Source organism: Zalophus californianus, chromosome 9 (assembly GCF_009762305.2).
Source record: "Zalophus californianus isolate mZalCal1 chromosome 9, mZalCal1.pri.v2, whole genome shotgun sequence".
Classification (NCBI taxonomy): domain Eukaryota; kingdom Metazoa; phylum Chordata; class Mammalia; order Carnivora; family Otariidae; genus Zalophus; species Zalophus californianus.
Genome location: NC_045603.1, coordinates 37,887,825 through 37,909,992, shown reverse-complemented (window position 1 = coordinate 37,909,992; position 22,168 = coordinate 37,887,825). Strand labels below are relative to the sequence as shown.

The window sequence follows — 22,168 nt, the reverse complement described above, 5'->3', positions numbered from 1 at the left end:
AACCACTATTACCCATTGTCATTTTCCCAAGAACATCTGAACCTCCCTTGAAAATCCCATTTGCAGACATCATAGTGGAGAGGTGTGTTATGCTATTAACTGTCTCTTCCAAAGGAGAGCAAGGACAATTTATAGAATTCCAGACTATCTGATGTTGGCAGATGAAATGCCTGCAAGAGCAAAAAGGAAAATATATTCTATGTTACTTGAAAGTGTCGTTGTGGGAGGGCTCCACAAAGCCATTGCAACTTCGTATCATTCATCTAAAAAATGGGGTTTTAGGGATACTTACCTGGAAGGGTTTTTCTGAGGATAAGGAATAACATGGGAGAAGAGCCTAGCACATGGGAAGCCTAGCACACTTCAAAGATGGGGATTCTTACTCTTCACATTTTTTTCCTGGCTTTTCTTAAAAAAACAAATAGCAAGACCTGACTGAGAATTTTTGTCACAGTGGAATTTAGAAAAAAGGCAAGAGCATCACATTTTCAGTGAGCACCCACAGAGAATTTCAGATCTCTCAGAGCGCGTCCACTGGCAGGTCTCCACGTCTTTCTCCATGGAGTAGTTTTCCAGTAATTTGTATCAGTATTCTAAAGGGCTCTTCCCAGGATCAGCACTATACGGTTGTTTAGTTCCGTACACTGTGCAGCTGGCCAAGAAGGTGAGTGGGGCGGGGGGGTGGGGGGGGGGGGGAAGGCGGGCGGCTGGAATCCAGCCCACACTCTTGTCATGGAGCTCTGTGCCCGGGGATCTGGGTTGCACAGAGGCTGCATTTTCCTAATGTGCCTAAAGGCATTCTATAGTCTGTACCCGGCCCTCCCAAGTACATGATTTTCCAAAATATCTTACATTTGCAGAAAATATGGCTGAATGGCATTATAAAGTAAGCGACTGTCTTGTTTACATTTTTCTGAGGTCATCGGGTTTTTTTATTTGCTTGACTGATTCGGGCGGGGGGACTGTCATAACCTAATGATTGTATTCCAGCTGCCTCAGACACTGTATTAAAAACCGAAACAAACTTGTACGTGTCGGGCCGTCGCTGGTGCGGAAGAAGGCGCTCCTCACCTAGGACATGTGGTTCTGCTGTGTTTGTTGCTGCCGCTGCTGTTGTTGCTGCTGTCGGCGCCGGGCGGTCCGGAGCTTTTCAAAGCGCGCCTCCATTTCTTCCAGGACTTTCGGGGTGTATCGGACCACCAGCTTGACGCTGTCTTTGGCAGCCTTGAGCAGTTCCACAGCTTTCTCATGGTGCTCCCCTTCCACGCTCTGGAAAGACAGTGACAGCTCTTAAACGGGAGAGCTCGCTTGTTCCTCGCCCTGCGGGACCAGTCTGCTGTCATGATCTAGTTAAAATCCCACTTTGACACTGTATGGTGACTGACGTAACGTAATAAAATTAAATTAAATGTAAAAAAATAAAAATAAAGTCCCACTTTGAAATGTCCAGAAGCTACGGCAGATGGGACGCATTGCCATCATCACTATTATTTACTGTGTTTGAGGTTGAAGTGGAGGCAGGTTAGGATGCACTAGGGTACAGAACGGATTGAGTGGGGGTTCAAGTTTAGAGGGTGAGAAGCCATCAAGACCTAAGATATTGCACTAACGTTTAGCATGGGATTTCTAAATTTCATCTGGAAGAGTAAATGCACTGGTCAAGGAAATTCTGAAAGAATTTTTAAAAAATAGTAAAAAAGGGGAACTTTCCCTATCAGATATTAACATTATTAGGGATCTATCATGATTAAAACAGTGTCTTGTTGTTATAGTAAGAGAGAGAACACAGAGTCCAGAAGCAGATCCATCGTGTGTAAAACTTTGTTATGTGATAAATGTGGAATTTAGACCAAAGGGGGAGAGGACTGTTAAATAATGATGTGGAAGCAAATAATAATTAAATGATAGAAAATAATGTAGAGCCCAATCTCCTAGTCTACGCTAAATATAACTGATTAAAAATTTAAATGGAAAATTAAAACCATAAAACAACTAAAATGAAGCAGAGCTGAAATGTTCATCTTGCAACGGAGAAAGAATTCTTGAGTAAAAATGCCAATGGAAAAAAAAATCACAAAATCAGATTTATAAATTGTAAGTTTCTATATCTCATATACCACAAAAAGGCCAAATAACAAACAAGAAAAAATTTTCTCAATATATGACAATTCGTTCACATTCTTACCATGAAGAACTCTTGAGTCTATGAAGACCTAAGCAAAATGGGCACATGAACTCCGGATGTCTAAGCTCCCTTGCAATGAAAGAAGTACAGATGAACACAAAATATTTCCTTTATAATTATAATTTAAAAATGGTGAATATGTATTTTTAAAAATATGGTGTATTTCCAAGGATGTAGGGAAATGGGACTGTCATACTGCTAGTAACTTAACACAAACTGGCAGTTTTTCCAGAGGGCATTATTGTTATGCATTGAATAAGCCCCTTATAAAGAATAGTTTATTTTCAGAGAAATTTACTAAGGATATAATCATATATACACACATACCTATAAGGTAGGAATGATGAAGCAGAAAGCAAAAAATAAATCACTTCTTGGCTTTGGAGTTCCAAGTCTTTTAAACAGCATGGTACAGATAATAGTTGGGAAACCATGTTTTTACTACAAGTAAATACAAAGAGGTCTCTTTCCCCAACCGTCTAAAGATTCTCCAGGTTGGGATTAGTGAGAAGCAAAACAGAAGAAAGCTGTAATCAGACATTACAGGGCCCCAAGAAAAGGAAATAATCTTCCCTGTCAGCTGATCCTCAGGGCAAATGACCTAACTCATATTTTATAGGATCAAAGTGCAAAGGTCTTTTTGACTTGCTTCCTGGATGAAGCTCCCAGAAGAAAACATCTGTGTGAGGAGAGAGGCTGAGAGAGTGCCAGAACACCTGAGAGTGGACAGAAGTGGCCAGGAAGGCCACCCCAAATTGGTTGAGATCACATTTTACAACCCAAGCAGAAGGGGGACTAAAAATGGATATTACATTGAGTTACCAAATAAATAAATAAATAAATAAAGTAGGTTGCACTTCAAGCACACTTCAGTTATATCTGGAAACTCGTAATTGCTACATTATACAGATTTGGAGACAAGAAGTTGTGTTCCAATTTTATAACTTGCTTCAGCAAGGTGGATGTGGTCTGAGAAAAAGAAAATGCTTTGAATTTAGCAATGAGGTAGCCATCATGGTGTGTAAGAACGCTATTTCATCACGTGTTGGACTATCCGGCAGATACTAAGGATTTAAGAAACGACCATGATGAGCCCTGGAGGCAATTTACAGAGCCACCCCTTCACCAAGTTTGGGGTAAATGGAAAGCAAGTGGTTATAAATAGCAGCTGGGCAGAGTGAGTTTTTGCCTGTGGCTAAAGCCTAGGAAAATAGGCTTGTTCATTGATCAATTCATTCTCTTAATTATTCATTCAATCATGGATTTGGTCATTCACTCAACAGATGCTTATTTAGCATTTATTCTATGAATTCTATTCTACCAAGTTTTTTGGAAGAACATTAAAGGAAAGGGGAAAACTTTGACACCTTTGTACAATATCATCCCTGTTTTCAGTGTGCTCAAAATTTCTAATTTGCCTCAAGATGAACTGTTAAGATATGAAAATCTCCTTCAAAAGGAAATCTGGGCAACTTGGTTGTTTATGCCTTTCTCTAATTTCTTTTTTAATGTTAAAATTTATGTGTATATATTTCAGTAACACTGGTTCACCCGTTTTCTAGGCCAGATGTTAGTCTCTAAACTCCTTTTTGGCTTTTGTTCTGTTTGCTTTCATTTAATAGGGTTGGAAATTCTAGGCCAGACCTTTAGAGGCCCATTATCTCCGTGTAGGCACTATGTCTGCAGTTTAGAGTTGCCATGGGAGGGTTGTGGTACTAATACATGGGGCCATCAAGCTCTCACCATAGGGACAAAAAGCTGAGAGAAATGTGGCTGGTGTGCCACATCCAGCCCCACTGAACCATCAAAGTTACCCTCTCCCACCCCAAGCTCTGTTGTCCCCCAGAGTTAGCAATTTATTAAAAAGCAGACTCCATGGTCTTTGAATCTAGAATTTTTGCCCTGATGCTCTTTCTCTGGTTTAGATGATGACTCAGCCTCCTTTGGGCTCACCAGAGTTAACAGGTCTTCTGGTCTGACTCTACCTTTTGCTTTGCTTTCTTCACCAGGGCACAGAACCTTCTGATGGGATCTGGGCAGAGTGTCATAGGTCTGCTTCCAAAAAATGCTTTGTTCAAATAATACAAGTTATATAATTGAATAGTACAAGAGAAACTAAGAGGTAACTCAGAGATTCGGGAAATATAAGTATGTTTGTAGAATGTACTATTTCAAACACTCTTTAACTTTATTTTTCAATTGTTTTCAGAAAAATGTTTCAACTCTTGTCTTAATGACTGATCTGGATGGCTTCTTCACGGGCTTTGCCTACTTTATGAATATTTTTGAGTGCATATGGTTGCCTCTTTAACATATAGTTTATCTTTTGAGTGCTTTTAGTCCCTCAGTTCAACTTTTTGGAAGAATAGTCTGTTTTCTCTACTTCTTTCTTTCTTTCTTTTTTTAAGGTAAGAACGAAAAAGCAGATCATCTTCCCATGGAGGTCTTATTCCATGCATAAAAAGAAGCCAAACTATCTGCTCAGAGTATACGTGTTGATGTGCAAACACTTGTTAATAGGTATTCCTTGAGCCCTGAAAATGTATCACCTATCCCTGCTTTTGGCCTGTTCTACTACTCACTCTTAATGAAAGTATGCCTTATTTCGAGCTAAATATTTAAAACATGTTTTGAAATGTAATAGTTTATTTGTCGACAATTGAACTGTTTCTATCAAAGCTGTACATATAAAAGCTATCCTGATTCAGAAATTGTCCTTTGTGACACCTTGCTCAGTTGGAGCGGTCACTGAAAACCTGCAGCACCAGCTTGTCACTGAGCAGGAAAATGTGGCCTTTCTGTAATTTGGAGAAACCTAGCAAGGCTTCCCATTTTAAAGCAAAATCCCCTCTTGCATTTAAAATTGGAAATTCTATATGATTAGATTTCATTCTCTTGCTTTAAGAATTGTGGTGTACCTACTGCAATTTTAGGAACTCATAAGCAAGGATTCATTTAGTAAAGACATCTGGTGAAAGTTAGATATTATTAAGAAGGCGAGGGGTGGTAAAGAAGCATGGGGGAATAGTAGGTACCTAGGAAACATTTAGACTAAAGAGGAGTATGGCCCTGAAAGAGAAAAGGCCCTAAAGAGAAATATTATCTACCCCACAGTTATGCATAATACTTTGGCCATGATCAGTCACTGAAATGAATTAAAAGGCACTAGGAAAAATGGACATTTCTATCCTGAAAATATGTATTTCTCCTGCTAAATCTTTTAAGAATACACATAGAAATCAATATGAGAGAATTTAAATCATTTTTGTCACTTCCAAATGCATAAATACAAGTTAAAAATAGTAAATTGATATAAAATAATAATCCTGTAATGTTAATATATAAGAGAAGATATTTCATTCAGGAAGCTGGGAAAAAAACAGCTCAGTAAAAACCAGGTGCGTACTGGTTTCATCAGCAATTTCATGCAGTAGTAAGCTCTAGGAAGCTTTAAAGTTAGTTAATTTGATGAAAGTTTAATAAGTCAGTGGCTGGTAAATGAACCAACTTAACAACATGGCTGCCTTCTGATCTTTCAATAGCTTTTCTATTTCCACAGGTTGGGAGATATCAAAATGGTTGCTATTTCATGGTATGCTCCATTTCCTAGTTGATTTAAGAATCCTCTCTAATAAAAGAGAACTTTGGATCACACTGCAGACACTAATTTGGTCATGACTCATGTTTTTTCCCCCACTGCAATAGGGAAACTAGTTGTTAAATTTTGACCCTGGCTAGCCCTCAGATGGAAGAGATGCCCGTCCTGGGAAGGAAGCTTGTTATCTGTGCATAATTAGCTGTCAAACGGTCTATGCCCAGGTCTTCATGCAGGTCTTACTCTGTGAGGATTACTTGAACATAATCTTGACTGAGTTTGCTAATAGAAAAGTTGCTTAAACACTTTTTCAGATAGCCAAGAATTGGCTATCCCTCTCAGTTATTCTAGGCATATCTAGAGCCAAGTTTATGCCTGGGCTCCTAACATTGACATCAGTCATTCCTTTGGATTAAGGGCCCAATGATGTGACCAGAGAGTAAATTATATTAAGAGCATTGGGTCATAATATCTAGGTAACTCAGGAACTCAGAACATTATAGCTGTAAAGACCCTTAGAAACAATCTTAGTTATCTCCTTGTATTTAATCTTTTGTCTCGTTAACAGCCATCACCACTTACAGTTACAAAATGATCGTCTTGTGATGAGAACTCTTAAGATCTACTTTGTTAGCAACTTTCAAACACGCAATACAGAATTATTAACTACAGTCACCAAGCTGTACATTACACCCCTGTGACTTATGTTATAACTGGAAATCTGTACCTTTTGGACAGAGATTGGTTTTTTGGGGTGATGTGAAAGGATAGGAACTAATGACAAGGGTAAGATCGGTCAACTCCTAGCACTAATGAGTATGAGTTGGCTAGTGAGGGAGCAGCCTGAGGGCTATGTGAAGGGCTCGCTATTAGCCAGTTATGATTCTCACATTTGAAATGATCCAGTATAGTCAAAGACAGACCTACTCCTTTTCCACAAAGTTTAGAGTGACTGGTCATTTTGTTCTTATGATAGTTTTTCTTTTAGTCCATTAAGGCATTTTATTATTTTAAGAGTGCGTATGTCTGTATATAAAAATGTGTGTGTGTGTGTGTGTGTGTGTGTGTACTAAGTGCAAAGCACTGCTAGCTACTTTCTGTGCATTATATCTAATCCTTATAACTCTATAAAAATGGGAATGGAAAGCTTAAGAAATTTATCCTAGGCCCCCAAGTAGTTAAGTGGAACAGATTAAAATGAATTGAGATCTATCTGTTTCCAGAGATTAGACTCCCACTTACCAAATCCATAGCATTAAACAAGATATTAAAGAGAAAGTAAATATCATAGGGGTGGCTATTCCCTGTTTCTGGCTTTTTTTAGACCAGTAGTTCTTAAACATGGATGTCCATAGGATTCAACTGAGGCATTTTTCAAAATATTAGAGGCCTGGCTGTATCTCAAACTTGCCATATACTCAGCGATATGTCCTAGGAATATGCGACTTTATAAAACCCTGATACAGCCAGCCAACCAGGCACTGATTCGTAGGTCAGTGTTTGGACACAGTACTCTAGACTATAATTAACCCAAATAGTAAATAGTCAAGAGTTTCTCTACTATGTTATTCTGGGAAAGAGAGCTGAGTAGGCTAGAAAATCTTGTAATTTTGCCTTGGTGTAGCTCTAGAATCATCATTTTTGGTCACTGAGAAAACCCTATACATATTAATTGGGTATTTAATTAAGAATGGAGTATCTCTGCACAAGCTGCAGGACATATTCAGAAAAAACTTCTATGACTTTTTGATCCATTCCTTTCCTCAAATATGTTAATTTCTTGTTCTAAATGTATTCTCTTTTGCTGAAGAAAAGTGGTAAGTATATAAAAAGTATCACATTTATCCCTTGGAAAAAATATGCTAATATTCTCCCATAGTAGTCTGTTCCTGCCTAAATGCTAACATCTATTTCAGTGCACTGTAATTTATCTGTTTACAATCATTCTGCTGTCACAGGCCTGTCCAAGGGCAAGACGAGTCTTATTTATCTCTGTGCCCAACATCAATGGTGTGTTCAATTAATAGTCAATGAATAAACCATCTTTCTCCCTTCCCTCTATCTATCTATCTATCTATCTATCTATCTATCTATCTATCTATCTATATGTTATAACACACTTTTTTCTATTAGGCTAAGGAGCCAGTACTGCTCCTTGGTTTGAATTTGAGCTTCTTCACTTATCAGCTCTATGAGCTCAGACAAGTTGCTTGGTATCTTCAAGCTTCAATTTCTTCCTCTGTAAAAGTGGTATCATAGAGTATCTACTTCTAAGGATCATTACAGGCATTAAACTTAATGTACACAAAGCACCTGGAAAAGTGTGTGATATTTAAAGAGGGTCGAAGAAATGCTAGCTCTTTGTGATAATCTTACTGTAGGGCTTCAGATGCTTAAGGACAATAGCAACAACAAAATCTAATTTTGGAGTAAGTAGACATTTCCTTTATATTATCTAGGGCAAAGTTTGCTAAATAAATTAACAGTGGATGGAGTTTGTTGGAAGAATGTTTCCAACTATTTAGGTAAATCAACTGCTTCTAATTACTGTCAAGTAATTTAGAAGCATCATTTCCATACATACAATTGATATGTTAATTACAAATGATCATTATTTATTCATGAAAAACTATTCTTCTCAGTCCCTCCACTGCGTCCCACTTTGTTAAGGAGAGGAACAGTGGGTAGGAGATTTGCTTGATAGTAGCATGCATAGTGTGAGCGAACTTGAGAGGGGAAAATCATCAACTAACCCAACACTACAAAAGAGTGGAGAGGTTGACAGGAGAAAAGAGTGTCTATAATTACACATATTTTCATCCTGTGAGAGTAGTTATAAATATAAAAATTTCTGAACCATGAAAGCAGAGAGTGCAGAGCATTGCCAGCAGGCCCAGGGGGCAAGAAACCTAGAGGGAGCAAAAGCTTTGGAAGAAAAATCAGCACCAGAAATCACAAATCTAGCATATGGGTGATCTCAGTTCACCTTTGAGATCTGGAGGCTAAAATTGGAAGCAAATGCAGCTACTACACTTCAGTTGTAATGCTTTATAGTAACAGCTCAACTCATGATGTTCTGGCACCAAATGAAGGAAAAAAATTCCTGATGGTTGTTCGGATGAAGATTAAACACACACACAAATACACACAAACATGTAATAAATGCACACACACATTCAATAAACATCTGTACACACACATACACGTGCACATACACACAGTAAACATAATACAAAGGCACACATAGCCATCTTCAGGAGTACAAATGTGAGCACTAGAGATCTGGTAACAAGCAAGCAGCATGGGAAAATATTCCTAGGAAATGAGATCTTCCAATCAGTCTATTAATTTTTGAGGAGTAAGTTTCACCAAGAAGTCGAAGTTACAGTAAACCCTTCCCAGTCATGATTCACCTGATTCGTGCTGCTAAAATGCATGCTGTGTCCGCCCACGCTCTCCCAAGCCTTGACACTGTGACTCCAAAGCCCTGAGGTGCAGAGACTCTTGCCGACGTTCAGAAACAGTCATGCAGAAACTGCCGGTTCTCAACGTTTGCTTCTGGGTGTGGTCTGGCAAACGGGAGGGGTGTGGAGGTCTGATAACCACCATCCCACATACCTCCCAAAAACTGCCTCCCCCATACTCCCCACTATTATACTTCACTGAAACATGCAAATAATATCTAAGCCACTAAAACTGTATGACTCCTTTATCAAATCATCAAACTGACCCTTAGTATAGCCTGTGTGACAGGGCAGAAAGTCCAGAGATTGGGAGTCAAGAGGGTTGAGGCATGTGAATAGTAGAAAAATCATTAAGAGTATGATCGTTAGGGGCGCCTGGGTGGCTCAGTCGGTTAAGCGGCTGCCTTCGGCTCAGGCCATGATCCCAGGGGTCCTGGGATGGAGCCCAGCATGGTCCTCCCTGCTCAGCGGGGAGCCTGCTTCTCCCTCTGCCTGCTGCTCTGCCTACTTGTGCTCTCTCTGTCAAATAAATAAATCTTTAAAAAAAAAAAAAAAGAGTGTGATCTTTAGAAAATGCCCTAACTCTTTGTGCCTCAATTCCTAGATAGAGACAGTCTCTGGTTTTAACACTCATGTCCCAGGAAATGCCTCAGTCCCGCACAACCCGAGACGGTTGGTCATCCATTAAGATGCAGGAAGGTGTTGCAAAGAGTAACACGGTAGCACCTGGTACATGCTCTTTCTTCAGTAAATATTTGTTTGTTTTTAAAAAATCAGCAGCCCTTGGGGAGTTTGAATTTTCAGTGGACACGAGGGGAAGTGATTTTATCAAAGAAGGACAGGTCCACTGAACACCAAAGGGCAGCATGAAGAAGGGGAAGGGAAGAAGAGATCTGACTTAAGAGAAAAGTTTGAAATGGTAGGTTTCCTGGGTGCCTGGGTGGCTCAGTTGGTTAAGCGACAGCCTTCGGCTCAGGTCATGATCCTGGAGTCCCGGGATCGAGTCCCGCATTGGGCTCTCTGCTCAGCAGGAGCCTGCTTCTCCCTCTGACCCTCTTCCCTCTCGTGCTCTCTATCTCTCATCTCTCTTTCTCTGAAATAAATAAATAAAATCTTTATAAAAAAAAAAAGAAATGGTAGGTTTCCTGGCAGCTAGGTCATTATTGCTCAATTTGCAATTCTGCCCAAGACCCTAAATGCAGACCTAGCATGATCTGCTGCTTTTGCAGGATCCCAAGAATGGTGGAAGCTGGCTTAACATGTCAAACTAGTTTAGAAAGGAGTACCCAGGTTCAGTTGAGGTCTTTTAAATGTTAATGAAGTAGTGTTGCATACCTCAACACTGGCTGAGATCCCTAAGGACAAATACCAAAGCCCACCCTTCAAACAGTCCCCGCTGAATTTTAGGATCAGTGGCCTGTTATCATGATGGGGACAAGGCTAATACTGGAAGGTTCTATGAAAGATTTTGCAAATTAGAAAAAAGGCTTAATCAAAGGAGGTATGGGGGAATCTTATTTAACTAAGCACGGTACACATTTTCCTATCTTCTCTCCCTGCAATAACAACTGGGATTCTGTCAACCAGAAGAGTGTTTTGTTTTTGTTTTGTTTCTTTCCGCTTCGGTGTCTTACTCTGGTGATCTCACAGAGACCATTGTTTTCTAAGGGGTGTCAGAAAAAATAACAGGTTCCTGAAATTATTCAATCAAACCCTTCAAAGGATACACTTTATTATTTAACCTGTTTTAGAATCCTAGACGCCCAGGCAATTCATATAAAGCATAAGGGAGAAACATAAAAAAATCTAGGCAGAAGTTGTCTGAGTCCAGAGCTGTCAAATGTGTTTCTTGTGAAGTGTAAAAAGCAGCAGGGACATTTATGTCGCTGCGTACCATGAATAATAAACATTAATAATAGCTATAACATTTAATTTAATTGTGGAGACTCAACATTACAGATGCCTTCTTGCAGGAGAAGTGAACATTTAAAGGATATTTTGGGTTTAGTGTCCAGTATCTCTCTGGCTCTGCATATAAATGTCTTTTCCAATTCAAAGCACACCCACAGAGTATTCTTGGACTTGTCACCAGTGACTTACACTAAGATTTTTCAGGTAGGTCCACAAAATAAAACTTATTTCAAATGCTTTAACTGGCTCTAACCTCCAAAGATTCTTTTCACCCCTCCTCTCTGGTTCTTGCTGTCACTGGCCATGCAGCCAACCAAACTAGACACTTTGGGGACATCTTTCATGCTCTCCTCAATGCACATCCAATTAACCACCATACTGATTGATATTGATTCCCCACTTACCATCTCATCTCTCCTCCCTGTTATTTCTTATGATTTCTTGCCTGGATTTTAAAATATCCTCTATCTTCTCTCTTATCATCAAAACTCTTCTCCAGATTCTTGTCTGAGTCCCCTGGTCTTTCCATGCTGTTGCTTAAATCCGGTGAAGAACAGAATACCCACAGCTCTGGTAGACACTGTCCTAGAGAGCAGAGACTGGGCCACATCAATTGTTCCTCCCCAGTACCCAGCACAGGACACAGTACTTACCCAACGTCTACTTAACCTATCTGGGGAGAGCTGGCTTCAAAGCTTTGACCCACAGGTTACCAGCTGTATGATTTAGGGCAAGTTATTTCATTTCCCTGAGCTTCAGTTCCTACACCTGCAAAATGGTGTAACATTTCCTTCAGAGGTGTCATTTAAAATTTAATGAACTACCCATGTAAAGTACCACGTACTAAACCTGGCCCACGGAATGCACCCACGCACCCAGGAAAGGCAGGTTCCTCTACCCGATGAATATTTTCCCATTTTCTAGAAATAAAAATAAAAACTTGTATAACATGCAAAGTACTTCCCTCAAACAAGTGGGCCCAACCCTGTTTCCTTATATTCATTTTCAATATATGGGCAACACGCATTTTGTTTTTACCATGTATTTTCATGTTTCCATAATCTCTCAGTCTTATTCCCTCAGCCTAGAATGTCTTTCCTTCATTCTCCTGTGGTAGTAAATCTCCACCCATCACTCAAAGTCTATTCCCAGATAGCACGTCTTCTCTATTAGGTCATTTTCTTGCTCCAAACACCTTACAGTGACCTATAAGGACCTTCCTTCTGTACTCCCAGCTGACCTCTTCAACTTTACCTTCTAAGACTCTCCCCCTCACTCATATCCCAAATCACACTGGAGTTCTTTTTTGTATTGTAGTGCCTCATTCATTTCTGCCAGAATTTTGGTATGACTAGCTCCCTGTCATGAAGGGCTCAAGTAAAAAAATGCTCAACTTTACTATTAGCTAGGGAGATACAGATTAAATCCAGAATGGGACAAAAATGATCCAATTATTTTTAAAAATTGATAATGTATTGCCAAAGATTTGGTGAAATTTATGTTCTCGTACAATGCAGAAGTATAAACTGGAGGTCAATTTGGCAGTGTCCATTAAAATAAAGTATACCCATATCTCCCTAACCTTAGCCCCATATCAATATTCACCCTAGAAAAACAGTCACTGGTATACATGAAGATTTCCATTAAAGCCGTGTTCACAATAACAAACAAAACAGAACAAAAAGCCAATTGGGTAACGAGCTAAATATCCATCCAGGGGGAAATGCTTAGATTAACCATGGTACTCACACACCACAGAATACTACACAGCAGATTAAAAATGTAAGTATATACTAACAAGGCAAGATGTTCAAGACATACTTCTTAAAAAAAAAAAAAAGATTTATTTGAGAGAGAGAGAATGTGAGAGCGAGTGTTGGGGGAGGGCAAGGAGGGGCAGAGGGAGAGGGAGAAAGAAACCCAAGCAGACTCCCTGCTGAGCGTGGAGCCCAACGTGGGGCTTGATCCCACGACTTGGAGATCATGACCAGAGCCGAAACTAAGAGTTGGATGCTCAACCGACTGTGCCACCCAGATGCCCCCCATGACATACTTCTGAGAAAGCAAGTCACAGAATAATAAGTACCTATGAAAATACCAATGCGTTTTTAAAAAGTACTTATAAAAATAATAATACCTAGCATTCATTGAGTATTTACTATTAGGTATTGTTCTAAGTGCTTTAAATTTATCAAAATAGTTACCCTTCCCAACAACCTGGTGAAGTATGTAATGTTATCATCCCAATTTTGTATGAAGAAACTGAGGCACAGTAAGTTTCTAAGGGCACACCATTAATGGGTAATGACTCTGTCTCTCCATTTGCCTTGTAATCACCGCTCTGTATTGCCTTATGTGTTTAGGTCTAAAAACAAATAAATAAAGTTGTGTGTAACATTTAAAGTAATTAAATGCTGTGTGCGTGTATACTTGAGTGCAAAGAAAAATGTTTGCATAAATACCCACTCTCATAGCGTTTCTTCACGAGGGCAGGTGGAGGGAGGGAGGAGCGAGAATGGAATGAAGAAAGGGAAATGGTTAAAGGGATTTTTTAAAAAAGAATTTGACTGCATTCTTTTCACACTGAAGTATTTGGAAATTTTATAAGGATGTATTCATATTTTTTTGTGTAATTTGTTTTAATACAATAGCCCAGTATCATCATAAGGAAAATGACAGGGAAAGTCATTCTAGAACAAACCAAAGAAGGTGGGACAAAGGGTAATTTTGTTTAAAAAGTGCTTTGCGGCGCATCTTTGAAGTAAGTTGAGCAAAAATAAATTACAACTGTAATTGCCTGGGTAAATTAGGTGAAATGAAGGGATTTTAGCTGCATGACCACAGAAATTATAGATGTAGAAGTGTGGTCTGTGTGAGCCACCGAGATTCCATTTGACCAGTCATAACTGAATGTTTTTTCTGCTGGTACCGTTAATTTGCTGAAACCTGTCTAAGTTTTCCTTTTCTCCACATCGTCTCGGTTGTTTATTGGTCTGTGCTAGCATTTTAGTTCTATGGCCTGGTAGATCATTCATGCTGAAGCGGAAATGCTATACATCCAAGTTTTCAGGGAATGATGTTTGAGTGAGAAATGGTGAGGAAGGATTATGAAATACTGCAGGTTTAAATTTTTGCTTTTCACCTAATGGCTCCTGAGATGAAAAACTGCAGTGATTTCAAGCTTGATAGATGTGAGATCCCAGAGACAGGTACAAATCAGTCCACCCAGGAAGTTTTTAAAAAATGACATGAGTCGGCTTTAAAATCCTACTTTTATATGATGATAATTGATCCTCTGCCCCCTGTCCTCCCAATAACAATGTGGGGCAACAAAGAAAGAAACAGAGTTATTCCCTACACAGCAGATTCAAAATGAGATCTGTTTCTCCTCTCACTAAGCAGTAAGTTATGTCCACGTCTGGTTGCCCTGCCTCTGGTTGTGGCCCTTTTCTAAACCACTTTTCACACTGCAATCACAGTAAGCATTCTAAAATGCACATTTGATCAGGTCACTCTCTTGCTTCAAATCCTTCTGAGTCGCCCTATCGCTTAGATACAGCCCGAAGTCGTCAGGCCAGTGTGCCTCATTAAAATCTGGCCCCTGCTTATATTTTCAGGCTCCAAACAGAAGAACTGGCAATTTTGTCTCAGGTCTGGACTCTGTTATTGCTCCCCGTGAGGTGGCTCTTTCGTATTCCTCGCTGCCTCCACCTACCTGTAGCATCTACTTGCCTATGAGTCTCGTCTGCAGGAGGAGCCAGATCTGGCCCTCCCACGTCCCGGTTATAAATAAATAATTGCCCGTTCATGATCCCCCACAGAACCCCACACTTATGCCTATTTCTTCCCCACACCCATAAATATGAAATCAGATTTATTTTTTTTTCTGTCACCAATGACTAAGACAACACCAGACCCAATAATATTTTGCTGAATGAATGAATGAATGGACGGATGAATACCTAAATTTTACAAATTGGGTTAATGTTCATCAACAACTCCGTAAGTTAGCTATGTTGTCACTTCTCTGAAAAGACAACGATTTCCTAGTTAATGGCTGTAATTACAAACTAGTAACAAGGATCACAAACATTTTTTTCAGTTCTTACTATGTGTCAGGGACCATGTTATGCCATTTAATTTTTTTTAAAGATTTTTTTTTATTTATTTGACAGAGAGAGACACAGCAAGAGAGGGAACACAAGCAGGGGCAGTGGGAGAGGGAGAAGCAGGCTTCCTGTGGAGCAGGGAGCCCGATGTGGGGGCTCGATCGCAGGACCCCAGGATCATGACCTGAGCCAGAGGTAGGCGCCTAACGACTGAGCCACCCAGGCGTCCCTGTGTTATGCCATTTTAACACCAAAACATAAAAACGAGGAAGCCAATGTTATTATCTTCTGTGATGAGGAGAGCAGGGCTGAGAGAAGTTACTAAATTACTCCTCAAACTCCACACATTCCACTGAATTAGTCTGTGAGAGTTCAGTCGCCCAGTGCATTCAGAGTGCTTGGCAAATGCCTGGGCTGTAAGCTCTCCAAGGAAGCCTTTCCTGTTACTTTTGTTCCTGATTTGGGGACTATGCTTGTGTTTCTGCCTGCTTCATTTCTAAGCCTAGTATCCGGGGATTTTTAAGCTGCCATTTTTAAAAAAGATTTTATTTATTTATTTATTTATTTATTTGAGAGAGAAAGCATGAGAGCACAAGCAGGAGGGAGGGGCACAGGGGGAAGCAGACTCCCCGCTGAGCAGGGAGCCCAATGTGGGACCCGATCCCATGATCCTGGGATCATGACCTGAGCCAAAAGCAGATGCCTAACCGACTGAGCCACCCAGGCGCTCTTTAAGTTGCCATTTTAATGCAGTGGCATATATGCCGAGTAGAAGATATATTTTTTAAAAAGTTACATTTTTTTAATCCGCAAAAACTTTAAAAATTAAAAAAAAAGGGGGAAAGAAGCTACTGCCACTGACCTCATCCGTAGCCCCTTGTTGCTCCTCCAACATGCCAGGTGCTCTTCCATCTTAGGGGCCTTGCACTCTTTCCCCGGGATGGAATGTTCTTGCCTACACACTCAGGGGGCTCAGCCCCTCATCTGCTTTCGTCTTCTCCTCAAATACCACCTCACTGATGCTCCTCTGACCACCCAGCCCCACACCCTCTCCTCCCAGTACCCTGGCACTCCCCATCCTCCTTATACTGTACTGATTTATTTTCTTTTCCCTTAATACTTGCCACCACCTAACATTATATATGTTTATTTATTTATTTCGTTTATTGTTTATCTGCCCGACTGGGATAGAAACTCCATGAAGGGAAGAATTTCCCAATCTCTCTTTTTTTTTTTTCACCAGAGGATCCTGAATGCCTCAAATAGTGCCTTGCACACTATAGATGCTTAAAAAATACTTTTTTGAATGAATGAATGAATATCAAGACTATAACTGGGCAATATTATATAAACTTGTTTGGCTACATATATGATCTAGATACAGGGAATTTAACTATCTTTTGTCAACAGATAGCCCGATTTTTATCTCTCAAACTAAAATTTCGGTGGAATAACTAAGCAGCTAATGTATTAGAGAAAGCAGACGATGTGGTTAGATCTAGAGAGAGTAACATGACAAAAGATAAAGTTTAAAGTTTGACTCAAGTCCCACATTTCTATAAATAATTGAAAGTGCATCAGAGGGAATGTTAATGACTATATTTGATTTGTTTTATTCACAGAATAATCAAATATGCCTAATAAGTTGCACATAATTAACTTCTTGATGATTTTCTTAATAAATTTATTAGAGGTCAAACAGGTTAAAAGTGATTGGGCTTCTTTGTGGAATACTCCAAATATGTGCAAAATATTATTCAATACAACTAGAACTGGAGGAAATATTTTTAACATCTACAAATATTGACACCATAAAATGATGTGTGCTCTGATAACTAGCATCATACAGCTTTGTATTATCCCTCCTGCCAATTTCATTTAATAAAATAAGACCCATGTGAAATGGTGCGTGCAATGGGTTCCTGTGGGAATTAGCTCTGTCTCAACTGCTATGGCATGGGCAGTGATATTTAAAGTTGCTTCTTACATTGCTTAAGAATGAATAATAACATAATCATCATTTAAATTTTCTAAAAATTTAAACAGATCAGAGACACAAAAATAAAGAGAATTTCAGGATTAGCAACAGTTCCCCCTCCCAGCCTGGTGGTCAGCCTCATTCCAGACCGATTATAAAACTCAGAGAGCTCTCAGGGTCTCAGGTTCCCTGCAGACTTCAGTTCTAGACTTTATGGAGTGGTCAAATATGATACTGTGCCATCTAGATTCAGGCAGAAAAGTGGAGAGTTCTTAGCCTATTTCTGTTCATAAGATATTGGCACAATATTTCTACCAATCACCCAAAGCTAAATCTAAGGCCAGTTATGAGTAATGTAGCCATTTCTATTTATGAAAAACTTAACTTGAGGTTTCCAGGAGAATTAGGTAAAAGTAAGCCCCTTTAGGGTATGATCTATGTTTTGTTTAAACTGCTCCTTTCCCAGTGCCAGGCATAAGGGCACCTGGTTAATAATTTTTTTTGGCAGTCTGATTGACTCCTTTAAAGTGATTTCTTAAAATACTGCCTGCCTGTAGAGACAGATTCACTCACAGTGAGCTGTCAATCTCTTTGTCTTTGTCACCCATGGTAATTAAGGTCAATGGCAGGGTTCCTTCTTATGGATCTTATAATTCTGAGACAAGCCTTGGATGCAGTCTCCTTTCCAGAATGGTTGTCATTTGTGAAATTCCCTACATGCTATGATTCGGTGGAAGTCTATAGTTCAACATGACACACTTTGCAACTTCATTAAACGTGGTTATACCCGATGGCTGAACTTAGAAAGGTGGGGTTCCGGCACCACCACTGCCAAGACTCCTTCCCTCCATTTCCCATAGCTGAGGCTCAGCAATCAACTTCTAAGTTTGGGCATCTGACATGAACCTCCCAGTAACCACACAGAGCTTATGATGTGTTATATGACTGCCATCTGTATCAGCTTCCTCTTGCTTTGTAAGTGTAACCAAGAACAAGACAAGATCAAAATCCACTGTGGAAAACTGCACAAACTTGGCTTAACTTAGGTATACCTATAGAGCCGTGGTATATTAACAACATCCTGGCTGTGCCTTAGGCTGGTGCCAGCAGTCTGTAGGCCAATATTTAATAACCTAAAAGAATATTCTTTCTCAAGCCAGTTAAGCTTAAACTGAATCATCAAGCACAGCTTTTAGGCAATAGAAATTGGCTTCTCTGCTAATGGTTAAAACAATAACTGGTAATTGGGTTTGGTGAATTCCTCAAAGCCAAAATAATGCCCGATCTTGATGTAGCACTGAATTTGAAGACAAATGCTGTATTCCTTTGAGATAAACCACAGAGTTCTCAGCCAACAGAAGAAGGATGATTACTTCCATTTTCTGCATTTGCAAATTAAGACTCTGTAGCAACAGGAAATACAGACAGACCCATCTGGGAGTTTGAGGAAAAAGGCTGTTGGATAATAATATACAGTAATAATGGTGCATGTTTTGTGGAAAGATAAAGTCTTCTTTTTGCCAATGCTATCTATATTTATTAACTCTCTCTTTTACCCTCATTGCTATTAGGCAAGGTAGATAGGACAGGTGCCCTTATATCAGTTTTGAAGATGAAAGAACACCAAAAAATCCAATGACTTGCCAATACCAGCCAATGAATAGGCTCCATCTGCCTCTGGACTTAGGATGGTCAATGGGGGACTTTTACTGTCTCCTAAAGACAAACAGAGAGCAAAGGAAATGACTTAGTCTGAGATGGGAGTTTAAATATACATGCAGGCAAAATTCTAAGATAGGAAAGGGACTCTTGCCTGTCTTAAAGGAAAGTTATTTACATTTACAGTTAACATAAATAATAGTTAATAAGAATTAATGTTAGTGGCAGGTACTTTCACACACTTTCTCTTAATCACATCTGCCCTGCGAGAAAGGTATTGTCATTTCTGCATTATGCATGATGAGTTAGAGTTTCAAAGAGTAAATGATCAGGCGCCTGGTGGCTCAGTTGTTTAAGCATCTGCTTTCAGCTCAGGTCATGATCCCAGGGTCCTGGGATCGAGTCCCACATCGGGCTCCCTGCTTGGTGGGGAGTCTGCTTCTCCCTCTACCCCTCCCCCCTGCTTGTGCTCTCTCTCTCTCTCTCGTTCCCAAATAAATAAAATCTTTAAAAAAAAAAGAGTAAATGATCATATTATGGTTAGAATATGCTTACACTCCTCAGAAACTATAAGAACTTGAATTTTAATGTCTTAATTGAGATGTTGAAAATATCAATTGTCAAGAAAGTAAAAGTTTTCTAATTTCCATTAAAAGTAACATAGAAAGACAGAAAATGGTTTCTGAAGTTGCTCTCAGGTGCCAGATCTTAGTCAAGTGGTATAAGGATATAGAAAGAAAATGTAAATAGAGAAAAAACAATCCCATACTTAAACAGTGAAAAAATATTACACATTTCATTTCATAAGGAATAGACATAGAAGGTATCAGAAATCCTTAGACTGTCACCAGATTTCAGAATTGATGGACATCAAGATTCCTCTCACACTTAAAATAAAAGGAAATAAAACCTTTTTGGTAGCACCTATAAGAATCTGCCCCATCTGGTTCCCAACCAACTCTTGAGCTCCTCTTACTTGACTCTCCATGATGCAGTCGCCCTGCTCATATTCAGCCAGTCCCACGTGGCAAGTCACGGACTTCCTTATCTGGGTGCCCCGACACAAGCTCTGTCCTTGCCCTGTGTCTCAGCGAGACTATCCCTACTGCTATTAAAAGTAGCTTCTCATACTCTTTTACACAGCACCTTGTTTTCTTCTCCTTTTCCCTTTCTGACACTTGTCACAGTGCTTAATTATGAGGCAGTTTTATATCTGGAAGTATAAATGTGTGTTTTTTGTGTGTTTCCCCCCCATACCCCTTGGTTTCCTTCAATCCACACCTAGGTGACAAAAAAAAAAAAAAAAAAGACTCAAAAATAGCTGAAAACCTTTGGCTGTACAGCAGAAAGAAATGGCAGCATTGCTTTTCATCATCCAAAGACAAGATAGAATTGGGGCTGGGGGAAAGGCAAAAAGGAGGCCGAAAGGCTTCATTGACTGTACAGACAGAAAGTAAAAGGAGCAAAGTTCCCAGAGTGGGAGGGGAAGAACAGGAGTAAAATGGGAAAAGATTCAGCACATGCTGACCCGAGAGTGGAAAACCAATGTGCCCCAGCCTGTGGACAACTGGTCGTATTCCATAGTCCCGGACAAGTGCAAGCCCTCTGGATTTAGGACATTAGCACACTGCAGAAGGCTGGATAACAGCCCACAGTGGTCTTATTCCCTGGAACCTATAAATGTTGCCTTACATGGAAAAAGGTTCTTTGCCGAATCTTAATTAAATTAAGAATCCTGAGATGAGGCGATTATCCTGCACAGTCTAGGTGGGCCCTGAATGCCACAAGTGTCCTTATACGAGGGACGTGGAAGAAGACCTGACACCGAAGACAGAAGGCAGAGACTTGCGCGAGACAGCCACACGCCAAGGAATGCAGGCAGCCACTAAAGCTGGAAGGAACGAGAAAAGGATTGTCCTCTAGAGGGAACACAGCCCTGCTCACACCTTGGTTTTGGGTCATTCAACTGATTTCAGACTTCTGGCCTCTAGAACTATGAGAGATCACTTTTCTACTGTTTAAGCCATGAAGTTCGTGATAATTTGTTGGAGCAGCCATAGGAAACTAATCCATAGCTGGAGTGAAAATCTCATTATCCTGGCCAGTGCAGAACTGAACTCAATCACATCAGGGTGATGTCCTTTAGGTTGTGAGAAGTGATAGATATATCACCGGTTACATATCGATTTATGTGTACACACTTATTATTATTATCAGTATCATTTTCTTACTCTCTGCCAGGCAGAAATTTCCATGAGAGTTACAACCTTTTTTATTTGGTTCGCCATCTATACCCGGGGCTTAGCTCAGCAGCTGTTACATAATACTTGCTCTACAAATAATTGTTGAATGAATGAAAAAAAATTGCTAAAATAGCAGCACAAAATGAGGAAAACACAAACAACACACAGTAAAAATAACTCTGAGAAAGACTGCACCAGCAACTACACTGAACGGTCAAATACCCATTATCAGCAATCTAAATAGGGATTTAGTTCAGTCTGACCCCATGTGTAGGAATGCTTTCTAGCGTCTAGAGATTTGTCCTTTATTACTGACTAAACGTGAGTGTGTCCTGGCACTGATACGTTTTCAGTCAGTTTTACCAGCACAATCTCAGTGGATGCTCAAAAGCTCAAGTTGAGCAGCTGATGTCCGAGAAGCAATATTCCCAGTGCCCTTTGCTGCAGGCTGAGACCACAGGGCGGGATACAGCAGCTGTAGCCTGTGAGCTATTGTTACCTGTTTCTGTGGGGGAGGCCAACCTCACGAGCCACCTCACAATGAAGGGGACTGGACCACCACCTGCTCAGCGTTGCCATGTACCGGATGATATGGCACCTTGTGTGTGTGTCATTCCCAAGGTGACTGGGATAAAACAACACAGTTGCATTTTTCGTGGCTCCTTCATAGTTGTGAGTGCAGTGTCACAGGAAGTCATCCAGAGAACAAAAACTTTCAGTACTTGACTGAAATTCCAGCTTGCACTCCTATTTAATTATAACCGAAACAATCCTCCACTCCGCTGCAGAGAAAGATGAAGAATCTGGAAATGAGTCCCAGGCAGAGAGGAGATGTGAGGAGAATAGCTTTCCTCGAGGCCCCGGGGCTGAGAACGGAGCTGGGGACCCTCACACCAGGCATCTAGGGAAAGTGAAGGCTGAGGCTCTGCCTCCCTGCCTGCCCCCTCTGAGGTCTCCGCCTGCTCCCCTCTGACAGGCAAGAGGACATCGGCAGGCACCGCGCATCAATCCGGGCTGTACCTGG

The 22,168-nt window shown here is 40.2% G+C and overlaps 1 protein-coding gene across 2 annotated transcripts in view; it reads right to left on the bottom strand.

Moving 5' to 3' along the window:
* Positions 1–22,168, bottom strand: part of LIN7A (lin-7 homolog A, crumbs cell polarity complex component) — a 122,554-nt gene that overhangs the window by 9,965 nt on the left and 90,421 nt on the right. For both annotated transcript variants that reach the window (XM_027595584.2, XM_027595585.2), the window contains exon 5: positions 1,072–1,269. In XM_027595584.2, coding sequence (XP_027451385.1) covers positions 1,072–1,269 — 198 coding nt within the window. The remainder of the gene's footprint in view (positions 1–1,071; positions 1,270–22,168) is intronic.